We start from the raw sequence: 27,912 nt of genomic DNA, 5'->3' as shown, positions 1-27,912 counted from the left end.
ACACACACACACACACACACACACACACACACACACACACACACACACACACACACACACACACACACACACACACACACTTTCCCTTAGCTGTGCTTTTGTGTTTTGTCAGAATTAATGAGAAAAGTTCCCTTGCCCTAGGGGTAATTAGTGTCCTTGGAGTTAAATAAGCTAATACTTAGACACCTCTGGCACAAGCAATTATGTTTGTGTATTGAATAATTGATTCAAAGAGGGGGGAAGGGCTGCTAATCAGATCTGAGCATAATGAATTGATTTAATTAACAGGGGAATCCGTGGCTCTCTGGGAAGCGCGCGCATTTATTCAGTAGCAGGAGCAGGAGCGCGCGGAGCGCATAAATTGGGTGAGAAAGGCAGCGTGAGCATGCTGTTAGGAGTTGTCAGCCTCAGAATTGGATTTCTTGAATATAGTTACAGTTTCGGAGCAAATGAGAACTGGGAGGAACACGTTTCTACTCCGAGAATAGCTTCTTCGCGGCAGCTCAATTTAAACGGGTGTTTAAATTAGATTCGAGTTAGTGTAGTCGTTTCATTTTCGCATGGAATGCACCGCGGCGTCTCACTTTAGTTTTAGACAACGTTAATTGCAAGCGTGGATATTACTGACGCGCTGCTGCGTACGCGAATACAACTGAAGGGACATCGCTGCATATAATCTCCGAAATACATTAAACAATAGAATAACAGACACACACACACACGTTTCTCTACATGGCTTTCCGTCTCTGAACAGCGGAAAACCACACAGACGAGCCTCCCTGTGTAATTAAAGCTTGCGGCAGCAACGCGGACGATTATTATTTTGTTGTTGCAAAGCAATTTCTTCTCAGAGACGCGAGCGGCGCGCGCAGAAGTGTGCTGGAGCCGAGAGCGGATCGCCTGGAGCCGGACTCCTCGCTCCTCAGGACGATGGTGTTAGACAAGGAAGAGGGTAAGTGTACGGATGATTGTTAGTGCATTCATTTGCTCCTTACGACTACGAGGAACGCGGGACAGCAGGGAAGTGCAGCATTTAGCGTCCATTTTCCCCGCGAACGGCACTTTCATGCTCCAGTTCGTTTGTCATATCAGACGGACGCGTTCGTTCGTCGGGTTTACAGGGGAAGGAAAGCGCGTACGCTACTCTAAAAGACTTAAGTCGTGCTGAATACGGTGTAGTTCGCGGACTGTCCCCGCGTATGAAATATGATATTATCTGTTTAAAAGACGCTGACAGAGCCGAAGCTGCGTCGCTATTCACCGCAGTATCAGTTAGCGCTCGGTCAAATCTGTGAAGTTGGGGAGATGTTTTATCAGAAGCGGCTGCCCTCGCTCACAGGTGAGCATTTAAACCTTAACCTTTACTGATAGGTCTAAACGAGAACATCTAGATCACCAGATTGATATAAGCGCGTTTATGTATTTGTAAATATTTGTGTTTTTATTAGGCGTACGTGAGATGCACGTCTCTGTATTTACGCTGCACGCTGGTTCCTATGGAAACCGTTTATAAACTTTTCTTTCGGAGCTTGCGGAGCTGACCGCAAGTTTTTTGGGGTTTTTTTCTGGTTAAGATCAATCCCGTTTTTGTACTTTGCTACGTTTATTTAACGCCGTTGAGAATAGAAAATCCCCACAAAGTGTGACCTAAAAATGCCTTTCTTGTCATCTTTCAGGGAACATTGTCATCACACACGCGTTTAGTTTTAGCCAGGGGCCCTTTCCCCTCTAAAGTAATGGCTTGCACTTCAGACCCATATTTATGTTTGAAAATGGATATTTCATATCTCTTTGAGACAACCATCCTTTCACTAACCCATCTAAAAACCAATAAAGGGATTGCCGTAGAAACATAAATTGGTCTGTCTAGCTCAATCCATGTTGCGCTAATGTACCCAGATTAACTCAACTGTAAATTGTCTCCTTTGGATGTCTGTCTTGCTAAAAGTTCCCCATATGATTCATGATTCAGATTGCTTTTAACAGCTATTGGCTAAGCAATATGGTAAATGTACAAGGTGATGCAAATGGCATTAGTAGGAGAGGATGCACAGGAGCATGTAATGCAGTCAATACTACATTAACTACTGATGCCCAATTACAGAAGCAGGGAGAGTGGCTTTTAGGAGCATTAGGACTTACAGAAAAGCTTAGATCACCTGCTGCTCATTGCCTAAAAGCTTCACCCTTTGCTTGCTGGTGCCGACCAACTGCGCTGGCATTTTGGCAGAGATGGGAAGGCAGCTTGGATCTGTTCTCTCTCTCTCTCTCTCACGCACACGCGCACGCACGCTCGCGCACACACACACACACACACACACACACACACACACACACACACTTTTAACTAACTCAAGCACAGGCTATGTTCAGATAAGTCTGATTCTAATAAAAGGCTATAGTCTGACTCTAAATATATCAGCTGAAGTAAAGTATCCTTATAGTTTGGTACATCTTGTACTGAATTCAAAGTGAGGGAAAATAGTGAATAAGATGAATTGAACCGAGCCTTGTATTTATAAAAAAAAAAACATATGCACAATGCTCATGTTCGCGCACATCATCCATACACCTCTGTGTAAGCAAACATGAATGGATTGTCGGTACTTATAAACTCGCTGATACATAGCGATTTCGAAAAATGGCCTTCAAGCAAATCATTTTATAATGCAGTTTTGTAGCGATTTTGAAAATTTATAGACGCCAGAGTCAATGCTTTATTTGGTTTCCATAACTGTACTTTCCAATGGTCTCAGTGTAACTCTAAAATAAGTGCATCCTGCAACAGAAGAATTATCCTGTTACTTTCTCCCAACAGGAAAGTAGGATACAAAGTAGTTTTCACTATTTTTACTACACGCTAAGCTTGCTTCAGTTTTCTGACCTAAAACTCACCCTGAGCTGTAGGAAGCTCTATTAGGAAGTCTTAAAATATGTAAGTTTTCTTTGTGAAATATTGGGTCACTCATTTCTGTTCTCTGTACTATGAGATGATGTACTAAGCGCTGGAGATTAAACTTCGAGCGATGCGGGGCTTGTCGTGGTTTTGCACACCCCTGCTATTGTACTGCTATTGCGCAGCCTTCCCAAATGATCGTCCCTTTCGCACTTCAGCTTCGCAGGCATTGTCATCAGTGGTCTTTTGCGCTGTATTTGATCCTTGCTGTACTGATTTCAGGCAATGACACAATACCTGGCTCTTGTACTTTCTTACCACGATTTTGAGCGAGTGTAGAAATGTGTTAAGGTACAGAACAAGCACAAGTCCTTTTCATGACTACCTTTAAATAAAAAAAGCTCTCGGTTGACTTTTAATTCTCTCTGGAGAAATACGCTATTCAGCCATTTTCTTTCCCTTCAAGGTATTTAAAACTATCTGGATTGGGAGGAATAATTGGGTCCTCATTGTGGACTTGTTCAGGATTGATCATTCGCATCGCTGGGCTCCCTAAGAACCTGGAGAAGAGAAAAGAAAACCCTTCTATTCATCCTGATGATAAATTCTTAGTTACCTTTCCTCGTTTAATTTATGAGAACTGTGCACCGACTGACCAATGAAATGCGTTCGTTCCTAACGCGTGCATTTGAAATGCAATGTTTCAAATGAATACTAGACCCCTGATCTGTCTGCTGCTGTAATAAAACCCAGGGCTTCAGGCACCAGTTTTTATTTTGAAATAATAAGAATTGCTTCATTCTTTACTTGAGTTACCATGGTAATTCGGTCTTGTAGCAATTTTATATTGATTTAGAGAGTGGACAGTAATATTTCTTTTCTGTTATTCCCCTTTCTGTGGGTTGATTTCTAATTTCCACTTGGAGATTACTTTTATACATTCCTTAAGTCTTTTCACTTTTTTTCATCCTGCAAGGTAATTTTCTCTCTTGTATTTGCTATTTTCTCAGCTTATTGGCTTGTTCTTACTCTAAATTAAACTTGCCAATTTCAAATATTGAAATTACATCAATGTTTCTCTCGCCCTGGGTCTCTCGCAATATTGCGCCTGGATTCGGGGCCTAATGCTTGTGTTCCTGCCACTTATATTGCTTCAGCCTGAAGAAATTCCTACTTTATAAACATTTCCTACTGATGCAATTACAGTTCAATATATCTGCAACTTGTGTATCCTCAACATAGGCATCTGTCATTGCTCTGTGGTCTTAAATTGTCATGCTGGGTTTTTTTTGGTTTTTTTGTGACTGCTTTGAATGCGTGATGATCTGACACATTCTGATGAGGTTGAAATGTTAAACATTACGAGGTGATTTACAAAATTGATGAGCTGGCCATACAATTTGACCATAACTGCATGTGGGGTCGTCGCTTAAATTCTAAGGACACAGGATGAGGAGAATTAAACCGAGCAGAAGAATCGCATTCCGCTAAATCTTATGCAATCAACCTAACGTACAGTTTACCAAACCCATTTCTGTCTCTATCCCAAGGCACTTGATTACTATCAAACTAGTGCTTTCGCACATCAGTGACTACAGATTTATATCATTTCCCATAATTTTACCACAACTCAAAGGGGACTCGAATAAAGATGAAGGTTCTAGAGAGAGCGAGAGTTAAACGTACGATGCATACAATGCTCACCGGCTTGATCACATTCACTTCCTGGGTTACGTGTGAACACTCATCCAATGTCTGAACACTCCGTCAAACATCAAGGGAGCCGGCTGAGGCTCATGTTGCATCCATATGGTCTGTCATGACAGCGTGTTTCTGTGAATCCTTCACATTTCCCTGTGTAAAGATGTGGTTATTGGCAAGTTTTTAAATAATTCCAAATAAACATGGGATTTTTGAAAAGCTCCAAGGACGTACAGTCCATCACCGAAGCATTGGGAACACAGAAAACCTTTTATAACATCCTCAGACATGCTGCCAGCGAGATGAATCGTCATTTTTAGGCTACCTTTTAAAATGTCTCGGAGCAACCTTATCTTTCACCTTGAGTCCTGAGACGAATGCAGACAGGTGCAGCGTTCAGTAAAAAAAAGAAAAGCAAAAAAAAAGAACATGAGCGAGAGAGGCCAAGAAAACAATATCCAAGTGTAGTGTGTATAGTAGGATGTTTGCTCAAATCATCGGGTCCAGTCAAATTTAGCTTAATTTTAAAAAGTAAAAATATATATATATAGTCCATAATATTCCACGTTTGTACAAATGCCTGTCTTTTTTCATTTCAAATTTGATTCTGCTCTGGAATTCTCTACAATTGTAGCTTCTCCCAGTGGACATGCTCCAAGTAATAGTACATATGCTCTGCTGAAAGAGGGATATACAGCTACATATTGATGATTTTACACTAGGTGGTTTTTAATTTACTTTCCTTTGGTCTTTAGACCACATGTTATTCCCTCGTGTCACCTTGTCGCAGCACCTCTCGCTAGCACGTCTCGCTGCAAGGGTGAGTTGCTTCGTCTATTGCATTTGTGTGCGATCGCTTTCTCTTTCCCCCTCTCTCTCTCTCTCTCTCTCTCGCGCACACACTCTCGGCTGCTTTTGCAGCAGGTCGTCACACTTGGCTCCATTTCATCAGTCCCTCTTCCATTCCTGTATTTATTTGTTTATTTTTTTTTCCCCCCTCTTCCCTTCATCTTTCGTCTTGTGCGCCGGTTGTCCTGTGAAGCTCGAGGAATTTTACTTTACCACTGACTGCGACCTATAGCGCTAGGTAAAGAATGGAGCGATGACCTACAGCTCTACACATGCACACAATTTCACCACCAAGTTCTGCTGCTGCACTTTGGAATGCTACTTTTTGTCATGACCTTCTTGTTTTAAAAGGTTCAGCCTTTCAAAAAAAAAAAAAGTACAGGTGGCCATGTTAATGAAATAAATGACTAGCATACTTTGCTTAAGGTCTCGTCCTTCCTGCCAGCTCTTTCCGTCCACCAGAGACACTTTTATAAACTCCTCATTAACCTTATCACATTCTGTAACTTGATAAAAGCTTTCCTAATGATACCTACACTGATATCCACATTTGGCTCTAATGAAGTTAGAAAGTGCAGCTTGAGGTATCATAGCCGTTCATTAGTGTTGCCTTTATAAAAAATAAAGTTAATATCACACACCTCGCCTTGATGTCTTTTATACTGTAAATATCACCAGACTCAAATGATGAAACGATGGAAATAAATGCCAGACATGGGTTGTGAAAGGTATTTTTCGATACAAAGGAAAAGCCTTGTTGCATTGTGAATGTTTATGAGGGAGCGTTATGCAGTTATGAATGATTAATGTAGAAATAGAATCTTGTGGCATAATTGTAACAGGGTCTGTTTATGCATGCGAGTTTCCATCTTGTTATACATTGATCTTCCATTATGCCTATTAGTTGGAAGGCCTTTTTTAATCCCTCCTGAAATGCTCCCTAGATACATATTCGCAAGAGTGTGTTTACCGGAGAACTGCAGGCACACGCTGATAACCGCTGTTTATTTCTTTTTTGTTTTTTTTGTGTTTTGGATGGTGTTTTGTAGGTATGTGGGCATGTGTGCACACCTGCGCGGGTACATGTTTACCGTGTGCATGAGCGTGCATGTATAAGTCCGTGTGCAATTGGTTTGCATGTGCAGAATATATTTACAGTGTATGTTTTATAACATGTTTGAATGCACGCACGCAGCATGTCACCGTGAGCTGGTGAAGTTGTAGTCCTCATTATATCTGATGTGCATCTGTGTTTTGTAATGGAGCCGGTGAAGATTACTGAATAGCGGAGTGAAGTGAGATGAATTCTGAAATGAGTAATGATGCACCGTTCAATATATTATTCAATGTGTCATTCCTGGAGCCAGGAAGATACTCAAACTAGTGCTTTAATGTTTTTGGAGATCCTTGACACACACACACTTTGGCATTTGTGGTTTATGAGGACTCTATAATAAGAAACTACTGTGCATATACTATGTTTTGTTCCTGTGATGGAAAAGCTGAATGTAAAGTAGCCATTACTAGAGTTTTCAGTGCCACATTAAATCATACTAATACACAGATTTAGTGATCAGGTTTTTTTTTGGTTTTTTTTTTTATCAATATTGTAGATATCCGTAAGTAACGTAAGATTGGCAATTAACAATTTACTTGGCTTTTTATGCCTCTTATGCTCATCTCCTGATCGTTAGATTTCCTCTGTTCAAGGAGAAACCAAATAATTTGTTATTGTTATTATGATATTTATTTATATATATTTTTTTAAATCTACAGATTTCTATTCATCAATATTTGCAATGCTGACAAGGTCGCAGTTATAAATACAGGAAACATGTAGGCCAGAGGGTTTTTCTTTTCTGTTGGGACAACGTAATGAAAACTCCCCCCAGCTCAATAAACTTTCCATATATATATGCCACAAACCGATAATAACAAACCTCATGTAAAGTACTTAAGAAAATAGTTGGGAGAGAGAAATCCAATATAGCCTGTGTAAACACATTCCATCCAAATATTACATGGATATTAAAATCTATTCCTTTTTTAATAAAAAAGCCACAACATATAAGAGAGGATGCTCTTAGAGAAAGCACTGGAGGGGGCCTGGAAAATGGAAACTCGGTCCACTTAATGAGATACTAACTTCCACAACTGGCCGACCTTCGATAAATCAAACCTTGAATACCTAATTAAAGGCAGTGATTGCCGGTTAGTTTGTATTGTTCCTTAAAGGGGAAGGACACGGTATTGGTGAGGCTGATTTAATCAATGCTCAGCGTGAGGGTTCTGATCCATTAGAGTGGCAGCTGTGGTCCAAGCGCTTGGCCACTCTGCTCGGCTTTAATTGAAATTGGAAACTGAGCACAGGCTGAATAATGCGGTCCAGCCCCCTTTCTGCCAGCCGATGATTTTACCCTTTCTTGACATGTTTAAACGTGACAGTCTTCCTTGCACAGTTGGAGCTTATAATGGAGCGGCCATTCGCTTTAACTCTTGAATTCTCCAGCAACGTCAGTAACCTTGGATGGTGTGGTCATTCAGTAATGGCGCTTTCAATGCTGCTGTGGAGAGGGTTAGAATACACTCAAGTTTACATTTAAATGAGGACACTGATGTTAAAGTTAATTATAATGATTAGAAGCTGAGAGGAAGATTCTGGTCCATAACAGCAATCTAATTATTTTCATTTTATGGCCAATAACTAATAAATAACTGACATTTTTATACATTTTAAAAAAGAAACTTAATCCACAGAAACACCTAAATAGTTTGTATGCTACAATTTTAATATGCATTGCTAATAATATTATAATGTACAGTATCTTCTTTTAAAAAATATATTTTTACACACAACTTGGCTGTTATCCTTACATAACAGATGTGTAGTTCAAGAGAACACTTAGATTATGACATTTTCATATCTTATTACATTTTATATTTTGACGATCACTTTTTTTAAACTCCATTTAAAAAAAACCTATAACTTTAAATATGCAAACATTTCAGAAGATGATAAAATATATAATATTGCTCTGTGCTAATAAATGTTACAATTTTGGCAATATTTGCCATTATTGTGCACTGATAGGAATTATGAATGCTTTTTCTCTAATGAGGGACATTTCCAAAAGAAGGTCTTGTCATGTTTAACAAATGGAAAAAGTATAGCTAACAAATTTTCCAACTGCACGCAATCTCAGAGGCTTAAAATACTGAGGTTACACTTATTTTCATTTTAAAATGCATAACTTTTGCTATGGTTACGCCTGTCATTTACATAACGTCTGCATTTTTGACCCTGGAAAACAAAAACAGTTAAAAAAGCTGCAGACTCTCAAGTTCGGTTTGTGTGTGCTTCACAACCATGTAAACAACAAAACAATGTTCATTGTTACACTCATAAATATGTAAAGGTAGATTGCTCATTCAACCGGTCCAAGCACATAGACTGGTTCGCAATCTAAATAATAGGGCATCTACCTTTTTACACATATGGTCGTACCTGCATAAATGGTCATGTGACATTTTTATTTATTTTTTTATTTGTTAGGTGTTGACAAGATCAGTTCTAAATTACATTTAAAAATGAGAACGCACTAGGGCCTAAGAATAAAAAAAGAAGTTTCTTCTGAAGATGGACTGACACATAAAACAAGGTCTAATTTAGTTATCATTCTCCAATGTCTGGGAAACTGTAACAATTATAGCTTGTCAACTGATAATGTACTTCCCTTAATGGTAACGCCACAGAATGTTCACCTGATTAAGCCTGGCACAATAAACCAAAAAGCCTGGGAAAATGAAAGGTAACTGTTGCAACCCAAACCCTGCTTCATTATTTACCCCATAAGGAGATGGGCATCCGAGAAAGTGGCTGAGTGTCACAGAGGCCCCACACACCAAACAAATACCCCCTGTGGTGGATTTGCATTATTCAGCTCTAAACGGGGCCCAAATGGAGTTGTGCTGCATGGCGTTTCCTCCATTTTCAACCTTGCAGCATGGTTCTGAATGGCACACCTGTCTCCTGGCATATCTTTTGAAACGCTAAATGTGTAGTAATTGCCGGGGAGAGGGGAATTTCATACATCACTCCCTAACCTTGGGAGTGACACAAACTTTAGAAGGCCTACATTTATGCCTAGCCAAATGCATTTTTAATGTTGGCTAAAAAGTGTTGGGGCATCATTGTGCGACGGATGGCGGAAAGAGGCTCTGACGGTGCTAATGGTTACATTCTTGCCAGGAGTCATGAAGTAGCAGATAAGATTGTCCTCCTTTTTTTTCCCTCAAAGTCTGAAAAGATCTGGAGGGAGAATAGATGGATTTATTCCTTTATTCAGATGCAAATGCAATCTTTGGGGAAAAGAGGGGAAAAATGAATTGAGTTCATATATATATGAAGAGTCATTCATCAGCGGGGGATATTGACAGTTTCTGCCTTCTGGTGGAGTAAATGGGTGAGTGGAGGCTGCCGTCTCCGAACTCTGTCTAAATGAAGACCTAAAACAAACACGCACTCCAGGCCTTCTGTAGAGAACAACTTCCAGATGGGTGACGCTTGATTGGCTAGATGTGAGGTCACACACCTCCCTATTCTACCTCTATCGAGCGACTGATTGTTCCTCTGAAACTCTTGTAACCCCCGAGTCGGGTGTGTTCTCTCTCTCCGTTCACACAAGCTTTTCTGATTCTGGTCTGTCGACAACTCACCTTCCAGAGCTGTTTTCTCACCATGCTAGCGGGCGAGCGCCAAAGTGTTGGAATAACTTGCCTCTTGCAATAACACTGCCAGTTTTCGCACGTCTCCAAAATAAGCAGTAATGAATTTAATTAGATGGCTGTTGCATATCTCTCTGATACATTTCTTTTAATTAACCCCATGTGAATAAATTAAAATTAATAGGAGAAAGAAAAGTGTAGAGCGAAAAATAAATAAATAACACATGCACACGCGCGCACACACACAAGCTAATGAAGTTATCCGTTAATTGGAATCGCATCTGTTAGCCAAAGCTTTAGCAGGGCACCAGGAGCTAACAATGTGTTTAGTAAGCCTCTCAATCTCCTTATCCTAGAGGAAAAAGAGAGAGAGAGAGAGAGAGAGAGAGAGAGAGGGGGAGAAAAGGCCTTGGGTCCTAGAAGTGACTGCAAGTGTAAGAAATGCACCTCTGACGTGATGGAAATGACCGCCAGGGCTTGGAGAAAAGAAACCTCCTGTTTCCAGGCCCTGCTCTACCCAGACTCCCCACGCTGCTGTGCTTGAAGCCGGGCCAGTGTTATTGCAGGCCTAATGTGGCTGCCTCATTTGGGCCGGATCAGAAGTAATTATGCTCAGGGAAAGTGGCTGCCGACCGCAGGGGTCAGGACACTTGTAACATGTGAAAAGAGCAATTATTCCCGGAGACAAAACCCTCCCTTATCCCGGGCAGTGCCAGGGTCACTGCGAGGAAGCAGCACTTCTCCATTTCACCGGGCCTTATTAGCGCCAGCAGGCTGCTAAAGTTTGCAAAAGTGCATCATATTAATGAACGGCACCCACGTTCCATGTGTACTGGTTATGCCAGACCTGATCTCCCTCTCTCGCTCACTTTTTTTTTTTTTTTTTTTTCCCTTGTTGTTTTTTGTAGTCAAATATACTTGTCCTAACTTTTCTGGGGTGTTAATTATATTATCGTGGCAAGCAAAGACAGGCCTGATTTCATACGGAAAGCAGTCTTGAAAAGATGTAACTGCATCCACAACTGCTTTACCTTAATTTACCCACAAGCTACAGCTGAACGTATTCTATTTTCCCATTATGCGCTGCATGATGTCCACCAAACACATGAATCAATATGTTTCAGACTGTTCTGCTTTGGGCTTATCAGCAAGGATCAAGCTCTTTATTCATTTGTCTGTGTTTCAGCTGGCATATTCTACCTGACATTATGACCAGATGTGTTTTGTCTTGGCAGTAAAGGAGAATGAGTGTCTACAGGCTCAATTACAGTAATGATGTGGACTGATTGAAAGGAACTGATTCACACAGACAATAGCAGGACATCTGCCTTAGTTCCCCATTAACCTCCATGGCGGCTGGCTGACAAATTCTAGTACAGATTGCCATGGTCGCGGCATATATGCTCTCAATGGGCTCCTATGCACAGCTGGATCTAACATAAAGCTTTGGTTTAAGATTAAAGTTCAACACTGTAGTATTTGTTTTTAGCTGTCAGGCGTATGTGTTGTAAATATGTGGCACTTGATTCATTTACATCATTATCATGCTGTGTGCTTTAGTCTTTGACAAAAAATCTTTTAGAAAAGTGGCACTTTAAAATTCATCACACTTAGAATAAATGGTTATTATTTAAAATATAATTAGCCAGCTTTTAAAAACATTAATGGGATAGTTCACCAACCCCACCAAATTTTTTGTCCAGATAATGAAAGTCATTGGTGTACAGAACAACACTGAACCCCAATGACTATAATTGTACAGACAAATACAAAAATCTTTTCAATACATCTTCTTTTTCTACAGAAAAACAAATGCATACCGAATTGGACACATACTACCTACTTTTGAATATGCACTCTATAAAAAAAAAAACTGAGCCAAGGTCAGGTGAACCCAAAATCTTAATTGTATTGGGCTTCAGGACTAATACTTAAATCCACATTCTCTCCGGTAGCCTTTAATTCCAAACACTGCAATTACAAGTAAATGTGTGATTTAGAACTGCATCTGCCCAGTGTTGGGGCAAGCTGCAAGTGCTTATCAAGTCCACAGAGATCATCTTCATCACATGCCCTGGAGACATGCAGTTAATATCATCACAGACCTCTCCCATCCCTGTCACCACCAAGACTCCCTCCTGGCAAATGGTTCAGCTCAATCAAAGACTACAACCTCCCATGGCTTGATCAGCTTTCATTTGTCACACTGCGGCCTTCTGGTCCAATCTGTCTAAACCACCATATACTCATCTCCAACACGCTCTCCTGCCTCTTGTCAGAGTGCTACCTTTTAAAATGATGAGCGTCTCTAATCTTTTGCTTTTGCAATCCGACCCGTATTTAAATTAAAGGATTTGTTGCATCTTTTAACTAAAATTCTTCACACAATACATGCAAACTCGGCTGCCATTGAAAACCGTTCAGAGACTTTTCATTCACTGCTGGTCTTTAATATTTTGGAGAACCCTTCTGCTCCATGCATGCATTGCTGCTGTCATAACCAAAGGCTGTCATACATGAAAAATCATGCCAACAGCTTTGCGACAGATGACTGCCTGTAATCCCTCATACATCTGTAGTTCAAGTCTCCAGCACTTTGTCCCTCTAAATTGGTCCCTTTCTTAGATGTTTTGAGGTCATGCATATGGTTTATGCCGTTGAGGTTCGTTTAAGGGCATTGTGGGATTCATATGCAGACCCTCATAAAAACACAAAGCCACGTTGATACTTTAAGTATGAATTTTAGACAATTCAGTCTTACTATTGTAATTAGTGGTATGCCTGAATTTGATGATGTAGCTATGAACATCTCCCCAAAAATAAATATAAGAAATTTACTAATGTTATTCCAAAGCTGTATGGGTTGTTTTTTCCATTGTAGATATGCAATTATGAGTGAGCATTCAAACTCAAAAATATAAATATAGCACTATACTGTAAGTCATACTATAGCTCAGATTTTTTTTGCATACATTTTTTCAGTAGAAGTTATTCAATGATAACCTCCAATGGGCTGTTATCTTCTCTCAACAGATTATTGAGTGAGCTTGAGGATCAGTCAGATTCAAATCTGATTCTGAACAAATCATTCAAACCTATTTAGTGAACCGAATCAACTGGAAATTTATTGAAAAGACCCGACACAGAAGATTGATTCATTCACAAATCAGATTCTCTAAAATCTGCTATAAAATAGAATTACATGTTAACATTTTAAAACTGTTTCTTTACATAAAACATGCCGTCATAAATCATATGGACCACTTTTATGATACTTAGGGCTATTGTGTGTACTTTTTGGCACTCTGAAGCTTCGATCCCTATCCATTGTAATTGCATGTACTAAAGAATAGGACTAAATGATGTGTTTTTAAGAGCATATTAGAGCATGCCTTTTTAGAAAGGCAAAATCAGCTACTCACTTCCTGTTCTCATATTTAAGCCTAATACCCCAGCGGTCCTCTTCGCCATCCCCCACGGAGAGGCCTCACACTGAGGTGTTCAGCTAATTGATCAGATCTAATAACAGTGACCCTGCATACAGTAAACTCTGCATCATCAGCAGCTTCCACTGTATGCTTACTAGAAGATGGAATGGAGAAAAAAAAGAATCGGACTACAAAAGACCCCAAAATATGATAATTGTGCTGTAATGCTTTAAAACGATTCCTTGACTTTTTTCCCCTTGCTCTAAACCTTAAATACATCAAAAGGGTACCACATTGATTTGATTTTTTTTTTGATATCCACAAAAATGGAACTTGAAATGAAGGCCTACATAGAAACCGGATCCTATCTTTATAATGGAAAGTACATGGTCTGACAGTTTCAAATGCAAAAACGCATCCGTACATATTCGACTGAGATAAGGTCTTTAAAGGGTGGATGGGCGGAAAAGAGGCGGATGACAGGGTGCACACCAATTACTAATAGCGAATGATTTTCTTCCCTCCCTTTTATTTGTTTGGGAGAAATGTTTGACAAGCAAACGCTGCCTCTTGAAGGGAAAAAACACATCTACTGTTCGGATATGAATCAAGTGGTGGATAGCAGGATATGGTTTTTTGTGGCATGGAATGACACGGGAAGGTCAGCAGCACTTGTATCTGTTAAATGGATTGGATTAAGTGGGAGCTGCCTCCTCAGTTTGCGTCTCCGTTTATAATGTTCCCCTTTTTTGTTCTGCAGGACAGAAATGGGGGAAGGGTCTACTACCGAGATTCCAGGCTGTGCAAAGACTGATGACAGGTGCACTCTTCTGTATAAACCCCAAAATACCAGTTTGCTGATGTCAGAGTCAACATTATGCACTTTTATTCAGTCATTTACTCTGTCGTTTCAGGTTTAAAATGTGCTGAGGCTATATAGGGCTTCTAAAAGCATATCTCAGCTGGCTCTTTTTTGGAAAACAACAAGAGGTTTCTCCGAGATGGCAGAAACAAGATGATTAGCTCAGACAGAATACAGCGCTCCTCACATCAGCTAACTCATCCTGGATGTTGCTCTAGCCTGGTGAGACAGGAAGCGCTAGCCGCTTTAAATCTGGGTTAGGAAACCTGTCACGGCGTGATGGTGTCATTCAGTTACCCTCAAACCTGAATTCATCCAGGTAATTACAGAACGGGACTGCTCAAAGGGTTCTTGTTTATGAGCCTGGAGTGGTTTACAGCAGAAAGGGTTAAGCTCTCTACGCTTAACTTTTTCTTCAGCCAACGTGCACGTTGTTAAAAGGTGGGAGGAAAGTGGGGGGGTGGTGGCCTAAACCAATTATGTGTGGTTCTCCTGAGGTGGGGGAAACGACCTTTGTGTATAATTAGTTCTCTTATTTAAAGCAAAGATTTTGAATAGAATAACTAATTAGCTGTCATAAAAGGCAAATTAAAGATTTTTGTGCCATCCCTTGGGGAACTGAAGGAGCCTGATTCCCAAGCTCGTTTCCGTCTCGTACGCACACTCACGTACAAACACAGACACACTTTTTCCTCGCAGACGAGCGCTCTCTCTCCTCATTAAGACTGTTTCTAGTTCTGTAGAAGGCTGACAGGAGAGCACTGTTGGCATACCTGCAGAGTGCACCTCTAACAAGCCATGAAATGCAGGTAGAAAACGACCGCCCTCAGCTAGTGTGGCTTCAATTTAAAGGCTTTTTACCTTCATTTATTCTGAACATTGGTATTTATAGCAAGTTTTGTGATCCTAATGTGGCGGCTTCAAGGGGCCCGTATTGGGGCTAGAGGGGGGACGGGGGAGGAAGCTGGAGGGGGAAGCGCACCGCTAATTGATGGCTCCCATCAGTGGTGCTAGACCAATTAGCTTCCCTCTTTTTCTAGTTCTGATAAAGAAATAAGATGGTTGAATACCACCAGAGCTCTTATTCACATCCAAGTCATAAATTTAACTAACAAGCCCTCGCTCTCCTGCCCTCTCTCTCTCTCTTTCAGTCTTTCCTGAGTGCTCTCACATTTTTACCTCATTTCATAACCGAGGAAATGCTAATTATATTATATTCATAGCACCGCTGATGTGTGGACGGTCCAGAATCACTGAACAAATCTGAATCCAATAAACGAACACGTGCACCGCAGAGGGAAGGCGTGAAAACGAGCATGATAACAGGGCTGCGCACCATTCAGAATTGAATTGAGAATGGCTTTTAAATTCCGAATGAGTTGCCAAATTTGAATCAAGGCTAGTAAACGGGATTGCAAAATTGCAATCCAAATTGTAATGCAAGGAAATAGAGTTCAAATTTACTCTCTTAACTGTATAGTAAAAGTATAAGGTAAAGTTTGTCAAGGCAAAAGTTCTGATTGAAGGAAAAAATAAATAAATAAAAAATTGCGTTTACTAAATCTCTCTTGGAACTACAGTTCGAGGTTAGTCCAGTTAGAGGAGGATACACACACACAGAAAAAAAAAAAAACATTAATATGCTGATAGTTGCATGCGGGGTACCGGATAATGGAGTTCATGCCCACTGGCGTACATTTGTTGATCATGTACAGTAGAGCCATTACCGGACATTAAAGCCGGAGCTGAACAAGAGCTGCTGCCTGTGACCTCTGCCATCAGGATACTCTTAACGGACATCTCGTCTCATACACAAATGCACTAACAATCAGCTAAGCATAAGCATTACATAAACATGGCAATACCAGGAAAATATGAATTTAAAGGTACAGTCCATAACGCAGAAAATCTGTTCGCTCATGTCCATCCAAACTTGCATGACTTTCTTTTTCTTTTTCTGTCTGTACAATGAAAGTCAATAGTGCAACGGATCTCACTGAAGTAAAGGGTTTAGTTATTTTTTTTTACATTGCAGAAAGAAAACGCAGGCTTGGAATGACATGGAAAGCCAGTGACCAATAACCCTTTTTTTTTTTTTTTTTTTTTTTTTTTTTTTTTGTGCTGACTACCACATTTAATTTCTCAGAGACACCTAAAATCAGCACCTTGTTTTAAATAATTCTTTCTATACTATAAAACTGTAAAAAGGCTAATGCTTAAATAATAAGCCCTCTGTCCAGTCTGTCTCCATCCAGGACTGGGGCTTTTAATGGTTTGACTGTCCGGGGCCCAATACACTGCTGATTGGGGGTGGGGGTGGGGGGTTGGGGGTGTCAAAGGGGCATCACACAAGGCTTTCTGAGAGAAATGTGTTTTGAAAGCAGAGAGCAAAAGAGAGGTATAGAGAGAGGGAGAGTGCCGGTTTAGCTGTGCGTTCTATTAGACGGATCAATAGCTCAGTGTGGGAGAGAGTGTCTTAAGAGCTGTTGTCCTGCGCTTTCAGCTGTGGCAGACCTGTTAGTGCTGGCAGAGGGGTGCCGAGTGCCAGTGTTACCAGCTCTGGCCCGGGGGCGGCTTTTAGTCCACACACAAATGTCAGACCGCAGATAGACTATTAGTGTTTAGTGCAGTTATTAAATGGACTTTATTTGTCCTTTAGGAGGCTAAAAGGCATGCTTAAAGGGGGGAGGCTATATGACAACGCAGCGATTTAGCCGGTTTGGTTACTCTTCTCTGGTCGCGATGCAGTGAGCGCGAGTGTAAAAGGAGATCGGGCTTTAGTGTGTGTGTGCGCGTGTTTGGAAGGCACTTAGGCCATACCGTATCTCACTGGAAGCTGAGAGCAGCCTTCTTGCGGTCAACAGTGTTCTAAAAGGTTAATGTTGATCTATACCAAACAAAGCCCACGGGAGGCTTTTAGCATGGCCAACAGTTCTCATACTGATGAAATAGGGCCATGGCTAATCTTCCAAACAACATAAATACCTCTGTCAGCTATCTAAATAGAGAAGGTCCTGGGGCATCCCAACATAGAGATGCATTCAAGCCCCCATTGAACGTGGTGTGTGTCACTCGCCAAAAATAACATCTGTTCTTTTGAGCGGGGACAGCGACGGATGAACGGAGCCCAAAGTGACCCACACGCCTATCTGTGCGGAAGAGCGTCCATGGCTAATGCATATGAAACAGCGTCCCGAGCTTCGGCAGTGTTGCCACCCTTATCAAAGAGCGCGGAACATGAAAAGTCACCGGTTTAGCCAGGCAGTAAATCACAACGCTCTCTGTGTTTGTCTCCCTATCGCCACAGGTGTGCCGATGCTCTCCGTCCAGCCCAAAGGAAAACAGAAGGGATGCGCCGGCTGCAACCGTAAGATTAAAGACCGCTACCTGCTCAAGGCCCTGGACAAATACTGGCACGAAGACTGCCTGAAATGTGCCTGCTGCGACTGCCGCCTGGGGGAGGTGGGCTCCACCCTCTACACCAAAGCCAATCTCATCCTCTGTCGCAGGGACTACCTGAGGTAAGAACACGCTGCAGTCAAAGTGCTGCCAAAGCAGAAAGGGCTTGTTATACCTCAGGCTGCATGACATTCAGAAAAGTACACCCTCATCTAACAGCCAATGATTGCCACCCTTCCCATCTTATTCCAGGCCCTGTCCTCTCTCTCTCCTGTTGCGTTTATCTGCTAACTTGTGGGGTTAGAAGATAATTTTTTTTTTTAGCTTGTAAATGATGTTTTCTTTGAGGCTGTTACAGAAGATTAAGTGCTTGTTCTTTCCCCATCGCAGTGTACCGGCCCAGACTCTGTGCGTTCCAATTAAGTCCCAGTTGTGCAAGTGAGCAAACAGCTTGGAGTGGCATCTTGTAGCGATTGTTTATGTTTAGCCGGGTAAGGTTTTGCATGTTTACATGAATGTGACGTGTCACCCATTTTCTAAGTTGAGCGATAAACCGCAGCGTATGAGTGTGTCTGTGGGCTTTTAGCTCACCCCAGGCAGCTGAGTGGCAGAACTGCAGGTCTAAGGATCTGTTTTGCCTCCTATCTCTGAGCCATCTGCTTGCTAAATTAAACATGATTATTTCCTGGGCGTTAAATCCCAGTCCCTGGGGTCTCCCTACCAGATCCAGTCATTTATCCCCAAGCTGCTTTCCCCAAAGAGCCCCCACTGGTAGGGCCCTTTGCAGTAAGACGTGCAGTTCAGCGCTGTCGTCATTATCAGTGTTAAAGGGACAGTTCACCCAAAAGTAATAATTGTCATCATTACCTTACCCTTATGTAGTTCCAAAACAGGGTTGGCTGACTTTCATTTGTGGAACACAAAAAAATGCTATTTGAAGAAGGTAAACAACATTTGACCACACTGACTTTCACTGTATGGACAATATTAAAGTCATGCAAGTTTTAAATGAAGTGATGGTGAGTTAATTATAACTGTTCGTTAATATGTGCATCTTGAAAATAAAATTATAAATAGAAGGAATAATGCTATAAGCTGAATTCTCACTCTAAACTGAGAACGCCCAAAACACAATTTACATATAAGATTATTCAGATATCCACAGAATGGTATAAAGATACAAATGAACTAACTTAGAAACTCTGGCTAGCACATACCTCATATTGTGTAAATATTCTAAAACATAAGAGTACTGTAGACAATATAATTTTCAGGAACTCAAATTTTCACAAATTACAGTTTACAATTATGTACTATATAAAATGTTTTAATATTTTGATTCATATTGCACTGTAGTCAACTAAAGTATTGTTTTTGTCATGAATATGACAAGATAAAATGTTACCTAAATTTAAATTGTTTTTTGTCTTGTGACAAATTTATTAATAAATGTAAAAATCGTGGTTATGATACTGTAAGAGTAACCTCAAAAGGTCCCTAATATGTAGAGGCATGTGTGGTAATGATAAAATGAATGGGCCAATAAATCTGAATAAGATTCTCCAAATGCTTAGCAATTATTTTTTTTTTTGTAGCCAGAGAATAAAAGCCGAGAAACGTAGAGGCAGAAACAGCACAAATACAAGTTTCCTGTTGCCGCTGTACTGGCTCTGTTGTCCTAATGAAATCTAGCTCACTCATCTGCTCTTCAGCCTGTGACAAATGTGTGCTACTTAATGCCTGGAGATGCTGGATATGAATTCTATTAAGGACCAAATTAAGAAGTATCCCTCTCCGTGCAGACAGAGCGAGGAATCATCAGTGCATTGGCTTTAAACGTGAGTGACTGAGACTCGGCGCAGGGTGTCCCACCTAAACTTCAGCCCACTCTCCCGCTCTTCAGTAATGAAGCTGAATTCTCACTCAGAATTAGCCTCCCATACAGGGAGGCACTTCATTAAAGACAGGCGGGTGGATCAAACGCATTTCTTTTATTTTCAGCTGGGTTTTTGGAGCCCTGCCATGCGCACATTAATTATGAGCTGCGCTCCTTCTGTGTTTTGTCCTTCAGGAGTACCGTAGAGCCATAATGAACCCCCACCCCACGAAAACACACACAGCCCCACCACTGCACAAACTAGCTTTAGTTATTACAGTTGGCCGTTTCTTTAATAGATAAGTTTAGCAGGATTTATAAGCTTTCAGGCCATACTTTTTCATTACTGCAAACAAAAATAGATTAATCTGTTTTGCTGGGGTCAAGAATCCTTTGACCTCATGACCAGAGAGAGAGAGTGCTTCTGTTTCTCACTGCGCTCACCCCTGACCTGAAATTGTTTTTATATCTGAACCATTGCATTACATTACGGGGGGGACACATCAGTCACTTACTAATCAAAGAAGGTTGCTTTTAATTGAAATATAAAGTAGATTACGCCTCCTCCTAATGATGGCACATCCATTACTAGCCAGCATGCGAGTATGATTAAAGGGCAGAGATAAGTCCCAGCAATCATTTGGTGCATTTTGATGTTAATATAGTCTACTGAGCAAGCACAGCTATCCCTATGAGGGAAAAAAAAGACATCAATCATATAATTTAAGTGGAAACACAATTCAAGTGTCAGCTGTATCTCACTTTGAAAATTAACTACTTTGCCTTTGTGTGTGACCCCTGTCTGTAAAACAAGACAGTGGGGTCCAAAAAAAAGCCTATTAATGTGTATTCTGTTTATTTTTATTGTATTATTGTAACTTTTATTTGCCTTTGCAATTTAATAGTACTGAAATAAAATAAAATAAAAAAATACTTTATTCTAATATATATCTCCTTAAACGGGTGGTTTGGTTTTGGTTTAGGTTCACATTTAAAAAGGGTGGGGAAAACATGCCAGATCTTTATTGTGGTCTTTTGAACCACACTGTATTTAGAACTTTTGCAAATTCACACATACAGTATTGAACCACAGGCTCTTTGAACACAAGTAAAGGACTAGAACAGCTGAAGTCTAATCACAGGGAGACATTAAAGAGAAGGAAGCTGATGCCGGCTTCAGAGGAGTTATGAAGAAACACCAGAAGAGAAACACCTGTCTACACAGAGCCACGGGGAATCATAGAGAACAATGAGCAAAGGCTTTCAGCTTTAATACTAAAGTTTAGTTAAACACAAACAAGATTATGAAGGGAAAAGCTGTTCTCTTTTCCTTTATTGTCTTGTAAATTTTCTTCCCTCCTGTTCGGTGGAATCAGCGTGCAGGGGACTTTGAGATTTTTAGTTTGCCGAGGCTATGATAACATTAAAGGAATGCTACTCTGAGTTGAGAGCTCATTAATCTTATCACAGTATCTGTTACTGAATAGGCTACTTTGTTTTCAAGAAAACAATTAAAAAGTTACGCTTGTAATGACAACTCATGTAGCAAGAACCATGCACAATAGACGTTTCAGGCCTGGACATTCTTGAGCACATTTTGCTTGGAATAACACATTAAATGGCCTTGCTGATAAAATGGTTGGTTTCACTTTATCTTGAATTATATTGCCTGAAAATCCAAGCCATTGTATTTCAAAGTTTGCTGGTGACCTTCCAAATGAGTTTCTGTAACCTCCTAATCCACTTAAATTAACCACCAGTAAAGTCTCCATTTTGAGCCTGGCCATCATAGTGCCGCAAAAACCTACAATTAAACCACCGCAGATTTCTTTGCAGAAGCCCGGTTATCTGTGTGTGTGTGTGTGTGTGTGTGTGTGTGTGTGTGTGTGTGTCCCTTCTTTTTTTAAGACTCCTCTGCTCTTAAACCATCAAGAGGTCCCTGAATTTTCACAAGTCAGTAACAACCCTCTCAAACTGCCATCCCTGTGCTTTCTGTGACCTGATTTAGAAAAGAAGGGAAAATGGGTCTTGTCATGTGATCTGTAACACCCTCTACTGTGCAACATGATGGACGTGAGCCATAAGAAATTGTTCGGCATCCCCAGGGACTCCAGCCACCTTTTCAGAAGCAAGCCAGGATAACACAACATTGAACTCCCAACTCTAGTTGCTTGCTCCAGCATTAAGGCATGACATTTGAAATGTGTTCGACCACAATCTGTGCGCGATTCCCTTTTAGAGAACATGCTCCTTCAGACAGACACCTTAATCCTTCCTTCTGCCTCTGACCATGTATGTGCGTCTACGACTGTTAGGACTATGCGGCCCGCCATCTGAGAACTCTCCAAGATCGAAGAATGACTTGTAGATACATCTCATCCAACTTCTGTAAACTGGCATTCTTGCTGTTAATGGTTGTCCTGTCAAATGCTGTGGCAAATGATTTGGCATCGTCTCTTTAATATGCTGCCAAAGGCCCTCATAAGAAAAGTAAAATAAAAAAATAAAACCTTTATGGACAGATCCAGCTTTGTTAAAATTGTGTTTTTACGAAGCATGAAATAGCAATAGATATGGCAGTGTGAAATGAAGATTTTCTAATTAATCAAATCATTTTAATGATTCATCTTCAGCACAACAGCAAAATAAAAAATGTTATTCACGGCCTGAACTGAATGTGATGCGATTAAAAAAAGCTAAATAATAGTTAAGTCTTTCTACTGAATTCTGTTCAGTCAAAATAGTCCAAATCATGAGTCTGTTCTTTTTAATGAATCAAAACCATACAGCAAAACAACCACTCTAGACTGGTTTCTGAAACAAAAGACTCCTATTAACCACTTGTTTTATTTGATAAAATGTATACAGCGAAAGTAGTCTGATTGTAGTCTGACTGAACAGTTCCAAAAGGCAAGTCAGGGGTTGAATAATTTCTTTTGGAACAATGCCACATTTAATACACACCTGAATAATTTCAACAATTTACAACATTAGCCAAACTAAAATATACCAAAATGAATCAAATGAGATTTAAACCAAGATCTTGCTCATCAAAATTGGAGAAATGTGCATCAATACCCAGCCTTACCAATTATAATGGAATACAATAGCATTCTTTATATAATGAAACACTATAAATACTGACAACATACTAGGACAGCTGAGCAGTTTGTAAATACACTTAATATGATTGCTAATCCAATTCTATGTGTGATGTGTAACAGACACCCATTTAAAGTTCAACTAAATGTAAAGTATAAATTGTATGTGCAATTATGAGTTAGTTTCTCCCAGATTCTGCGCTGACCTTGGAACAAAGCTGCACTTGAACCATTATTTTAATAAGCTGAACTCTTTTGTGAGGCAACACCTCGCTGAGGTTGCACGGCCTCCTCAGTGTGTCAGAGTTCCACATAAACACATTTTACTGGAGCAGTAACCCGATCTAACAATGGCTCTTTTTAACACCTCGCCTATCTGATATAACAACATGCCCTCTCCCACCATAAGACTCCTCTCCGCTCGGGTCTGTTGCTCTAATTAACAGCAGGGTCTGCTGGATAGATGCTGGCGGTGACGCAGGGCGAGCATTCGAGAGAGACTAATATGGACTCGCCACAACTTTGTTCAGTTTCCCTCTCTCTCCAACCGAGTCCTCAACTTTAGAGGGGCGTTTAGCATACTGCCGCATCCTGATCCTGCCTTATTTTTCCCCTTTTCCTCCCCCTGTTCTTCTCCATTTGCGCTTCCTGTGTGCGTAGCATTCCTGTTCTGCCAAACGTATATATCTATATCTCCAAATTAAACATTGGAGCAAGGGCTTTGAAAATGAAAATGTAAATCCGACGGCGGCTGTAGTGGAGGAAAGCGATCTGCCTTGATGCCTTGTTCTGTTTGTGACCTTGGCGGTTTGCGTCCCATCTAATAAGCTTAAACAAACAGCGCAGAAATGCGAGTTGTGTGTCCCTTTCCGTGCTCCAGCGAGCATCTACTTACCTCTCCAAGGTTATGTACCTCAACACTCCCTCTATATCTCACTCTGCTTTTAGCAGGTCGCAGAGAAATAAGGAGAGTGAGAGGAGAGGTACGGAGGATAGAGGCGAGGGGAATCTTTTGAACTTTTGACTACATTATAGTATTTAGCCTCTTGTGTAAAATCCAGCTGGCTTTGGTCTTTAAAAGAGAGAGGGGGAAAAGGAAAAAAAAAACCTCGAGCAGTTCAATTGCTCGCCTCAGACCTGTTTTCATTGCTTTTGCAGTGTGCTAGGCAAAAAGTCTTTGAAGAAGGGGATTAGAACCATGTGATCATTTTAATTAGATCATTAGCTAAGAATTAACATCTAGGTTTGTACCCTCATTAACAAAAAATACCTAATGTGTGCCAAGCTGGATTCACATATCGCATTAGATGTCCAATGTGTTTTTTTGCTTTGTTTTTTTTTTTTTTTCTTTCCCTCCCACTTCTTTGCTTGTTTTCTTTTCCTTTTTTCAGTGTTTGCGTGATTTCATAAAGGCTAAAAAAGGTATAAGTGAGTAAATCTGCTTTTTGTGTTTTCTCTCGCAGGCTCTTTGGTACAACGGGGAACTGTGCAGCCTGCAGTAAACTGATCCCAGCCTTTGAAATGGTGATGAGGGCCAGAGATAATGTTTACCATTTGGACTGTTTTGCCTGTCAGCTTTGTAACCAGAGGTAAGGAGAGAAAGAGATCACAACAAGCCTGCAAGATTGTCTTTCTTTATATATAGAAATGCAGAAGAACCTATTAGCTCACACACAAATCGGTCAATGACTACTAGCGTTGTGACTTTACACCGATTGGCCCATAGCCTTTTCAGAGGGATGCACCGAAATGAAAATTCTTGGACAAAGCCATAACAAAAATGAAAAACTGCTTCACCACTGAATAAATTAAAAAGAAAAAATTTTGGTTTTGTTTTTCAAAGAAAAATTCAATTACAAAACAACAATCTAAATATTTATCGCTGACCATTTTTTTAGTAACGTTATGCCAATAAAGCGCAATTAACTTAAAAGTATAACTAAACGACAACATTTTTGGCCATTTTTGAGACCCCCCTTCTTGAATCATGTAATTGTCAAAAGACAAGGAAGGAAAACGCTGAGCAGCAAATCAGCATATTACAGTGATTTCTGTAAGGTCCTGTGACGCTGAAGACTGAAGTAATGCAATGAAGTAATGAAAATTTAGCTTTGATCACAGGAACAAATAAAATTTTACTATACATTACATACAAAACAGGATCCTTTTGAATATTTGACTACGTTACTCTTTTTGCATTTTTACTGTACAAATAAATGCAACCTTGCAGAGCAGAAGAGACACTATTTAAACTTTCAAAAATATTACAGATCTACTTTGGACTTTAAACCGGGGCTAAAAAACAGAGGTCTCCACGGGCTTATGCAGCGCTGTGTCTGAACACAAGCAACATAAAGTTCTGCAGTTTATTTACTAATTGTTTAAGACCAATTCTGCGATTATTCAATCATCCTACAGTAACCAGCAACGACTACCTCTTCCTCTTAAAAGATCTTTCACTCTCTGTGCTTGTAATGATTTTTTGTGTCTTTCTCTGACAGTTTTGAATGCACACTGCAACATGTTGCATTATAAAGAGTGCACACATCTCACTCTACGCTGGTTGCTATTTGATCGCGTGACCAAAACGGTCACTGTTTGATACAATTTATTTGCTTATTCTTGAATATATATATTTTTTTTAATCCAAATGATTTCAGTTGCTGAATATTCAGTGCATCCCTGCTTTCTACTCTACATTTTCATCTCGAAGCTACGGGTTTGTCCTGGTTTGTATTTGTGACCAGAAGTGGGATTATAAGCTTGACTTGAGTGAAATTAACCAGCGCTTCAGTGGCGATACCAAGCCTGATCAAAATGTGAACGCCTTATTGAACACAGTCAGCCAGAAAGCTCTTACTCAATACATAGCCAAGCCAAGCACGTCACCGCTATGTGTCTCGCCGAGGGAATTAAGCGGCCGGACGAATGAACTTTTCAAAGATCATCCTTCCAAACATTCCTGGGGAGCAAAGGAGTGTGACAGTGTCTTAAATGCTCTAGTGTGTGACCCACTTCTAAAAAAGACTTTTTTGTGTCATTCTCGAAAGCTGCCGCATGTACCGCGCTAAACTCATTGAATACGACAGTAAATACAAACAAGCTCAAACTGCAATTTAGAACTGATGCTGCAGAAAATGGCCTTTAAAGAATTTAAATGCAGCAATCAAACTAAATAAAGCATCTGGTAGGAAAGGTGAATAAATAGTCAAGTGGCAAACTTGGTGAGCACCAGGTTTGTGATACAGTTTGGTGAGTGAAGCCTCGCTGCTGACGGATGCCACACAAGCCTGATACTCCCTCGCTCTATTCCTTTGCCAACACCGCACATCGGTGTGGCCGTGATTGATAAGAGAAAACAGCATTGGCAACGCCTTTCTTCGTGGATGCACTATTGTCCACATGACATTAATGGCTTTCATATGCAAAGTTGTCAATGCAAAAATGCAGTGCACACGTGGAATGTTTTTCTCTTTAATTGGCATGAAATTTCATGGGAAGTTTTTAGAGTCTAACAATTTATACTTTGGCAAGGAGCCCCAACATAGGGGAAAAAGCTCAGTGGTGGGGTTTCCTTGGAAACTGGTGCAGTGTGTGTTTTTTTTTTTTTTTTTTTTGTTTTGCCAATGAAAAGAAATGGTGGCATGCTTTCATTAGGTGCCAATCCTGTCCTCCTTTGAAAAATGCTGTTGGTTTGCAAAACATTTGGTTAAAGCTGTACCTTATTGCCACATTATAAGAGACTTTGGGACTGTCATTGAAACCGTATTCCTGACGCCTACGATAATCAAGACCGTGCACTGCATGTTCATTTACACTGATGCAATTACATAAACCAAAACATTTTAATCGATTAGCATATATATATATATATATATATATATATATTATTATGATTTTGTATTTATGTATTGGTCATTGCATAATTGTAAAAGTATCTTGCACTTTCATAATGCGAAAGTGTAAAGTGTTTGTCAGTGCTGTAAGCCATCCCGCAATTTTTTTTTTTTTTTTTTTTTTAAAAGTTTGAATGACAATTTAGCTTTTTGTGATGCGTCCAATTCAAACAATTCTCCATTCAGTGTAAAGGTCTATTCAAGCCTGACAAAATACAAATATTCACCAAAAATATTTGAAACTGATTGATATACACAACCTAGCCACAGAACTAAAGAAAAGAACATCTGTTGTAAGATTGGTGTGAATAGGCCAAATAAATCTGTATGTTGACCTATGTGTTTGTTGTTTGTTTTTCTGCAGGTTTTGTGTGGGCGACAAGTTTTTCCTAAAAAACAACATGATTCTGTGTCAGATGGACTATGAGGAGGGGCAGCTCAACGGGAGCTTTGAGACACAAGTTCAATAGCCAATCAAACGACGGCAGCGGCAGCTCTCGGTCCACACACACAAACACACGCTTATGTGCGATGGATGTTCTGCTGCACTCAGAGAGAAGAGCATCTGTCTGCTTGCCTGCAATACTTTTTACAGTAAAAGCCCTATTGGTCCCTGAGGACTCTATTGTAAATGTACTACTTTTTGGCCCTTCCTGTCCCCAACACTGAGCAGTTACACGTTTTGATGTACAGTTGTGCCTGCTTAGCTGAGCACTGTATTGCCTGTATGGTTTTTGTGATGTTTTTCTGTTTTGGTCTCTTTAACTCTCTTTCTTTCTTTCTCTCTCTCTCTCACACACTTGCTCTATTTCTCTTTCTCTTGTTCTTCTAATGCTTCTCTGAGGGTATGTACAGTCTGTTTTCTGTATATATAAACTGGAACATTTATTTTATGAAACTGTAATGCAATTTTATTACCAGTGTGAATTAAAAAGATTCTTAAATGTTCATAGTTGAGTTTGTTTTCTGATCCCAAAGTTAAAGTTTGAAGAGGCTGGCCCATGTATCAAAAAAAATGTAATTATTGAGCTCTCTTAAAATGGCTAAAGCTTCAAAGACATTTATCAGACAACTACAAAGAAATAATAAATGATGACAATTTTGTATACAGAATGACATAATGAAACAGCATATTTTAATTGCTGATGGACTAAGACAAGTTGTTTTCAGATTAATTAA

At 40.2% G+C, this 27,912-nt stretch overlaps 1 protein-coding gene across 4 annotated transcripts; it reads left to right on the top strand.

The window, feature by feature from the left end:
- Positions 1 to 314: 314 nt before the first annotated feature.
- On the top strand, positions 315 to 27,681 carry lmo1 (LIM domain only 1). Of its 4 annotated transcripts, XM_043243286.1 has the most exons (5): positions 315 to 952; positions 14,360 to 14,419; positions 17,769 to 17,982; positions 24,301 to 24,426; positions 27,098 to 27,681. In XM_043243286.1, the coding sequence occupies exons 1-5, from the start codon at positions 931 to 933 to the stop codon at positions 27,201 to 27,203; spliced, it is 528 nt and encodes a 175-aa protein (XP_043099221.1). In that variant the 5' UTR covers positions 315 to 930; the 3' UTR covers positions 27,204 to 27,681. The 4 variants fall into 4 exon arrangements, with proteins under 4 accessions (XP_043099221.1, XP_043099223.1, XP_043099222.1 ...); XM_043243288.1 differs by lacking the exon at positions 14,360 to 14,419 and having other exon boundaries at positions 319 to 952; XM_043243287.1 differs by lacking the exons at positions 315 to 952; positions 14,360 to 14,419 and adding an exon at positions 1,104 to 1,339.
- Positions 27,682 to 27,912: the final 231 nt, after the last annotated feature.

The sequence above is a fragment of the Puntigrus tetrazona genome, chromosome 7 (assembly GCF_018831695.1).
Source record: "Puntigrus tetrazona isolate hp1 chromosome 7, ASM1883169v1, whole genome shotgun sequence".
Lineage (NCBI taxonomy): Eukaryota > Metazoa > Chordata > Actinopteri > Cypriniformes > Cyprinidae > Puntigrus > Puntigrus tetrazona.
This window is presented reverse-complemented; position numbering and strand designations above follow the sequence as displayed.

What these genes read in the sequence shown, in the direction of transcription:
- lmo1 (XM_043243286.1), top strand. Translation starts at nt 931, where the DNA reads ATGGTGTTAGACAAGGAAGAGG. An exon ending in TGTGCAAAGACTGATGACAG is followed by an intron (nt 14,420 to 17,768) that starts GTGCACTCTTCT and finishes CTATCGCCACAG; the next exon opens with GTGTGCCGATGCTCTCCGTC. An exon ending in TGTCGCAGGGACTACCTGAG is followed by an intron (nt 17,983 to 24,300) that starts GTAAGAACACGC and finishes TTTCTCTCGCAG; the next exon opens with GCTCTTTGGTACAACGGGGA.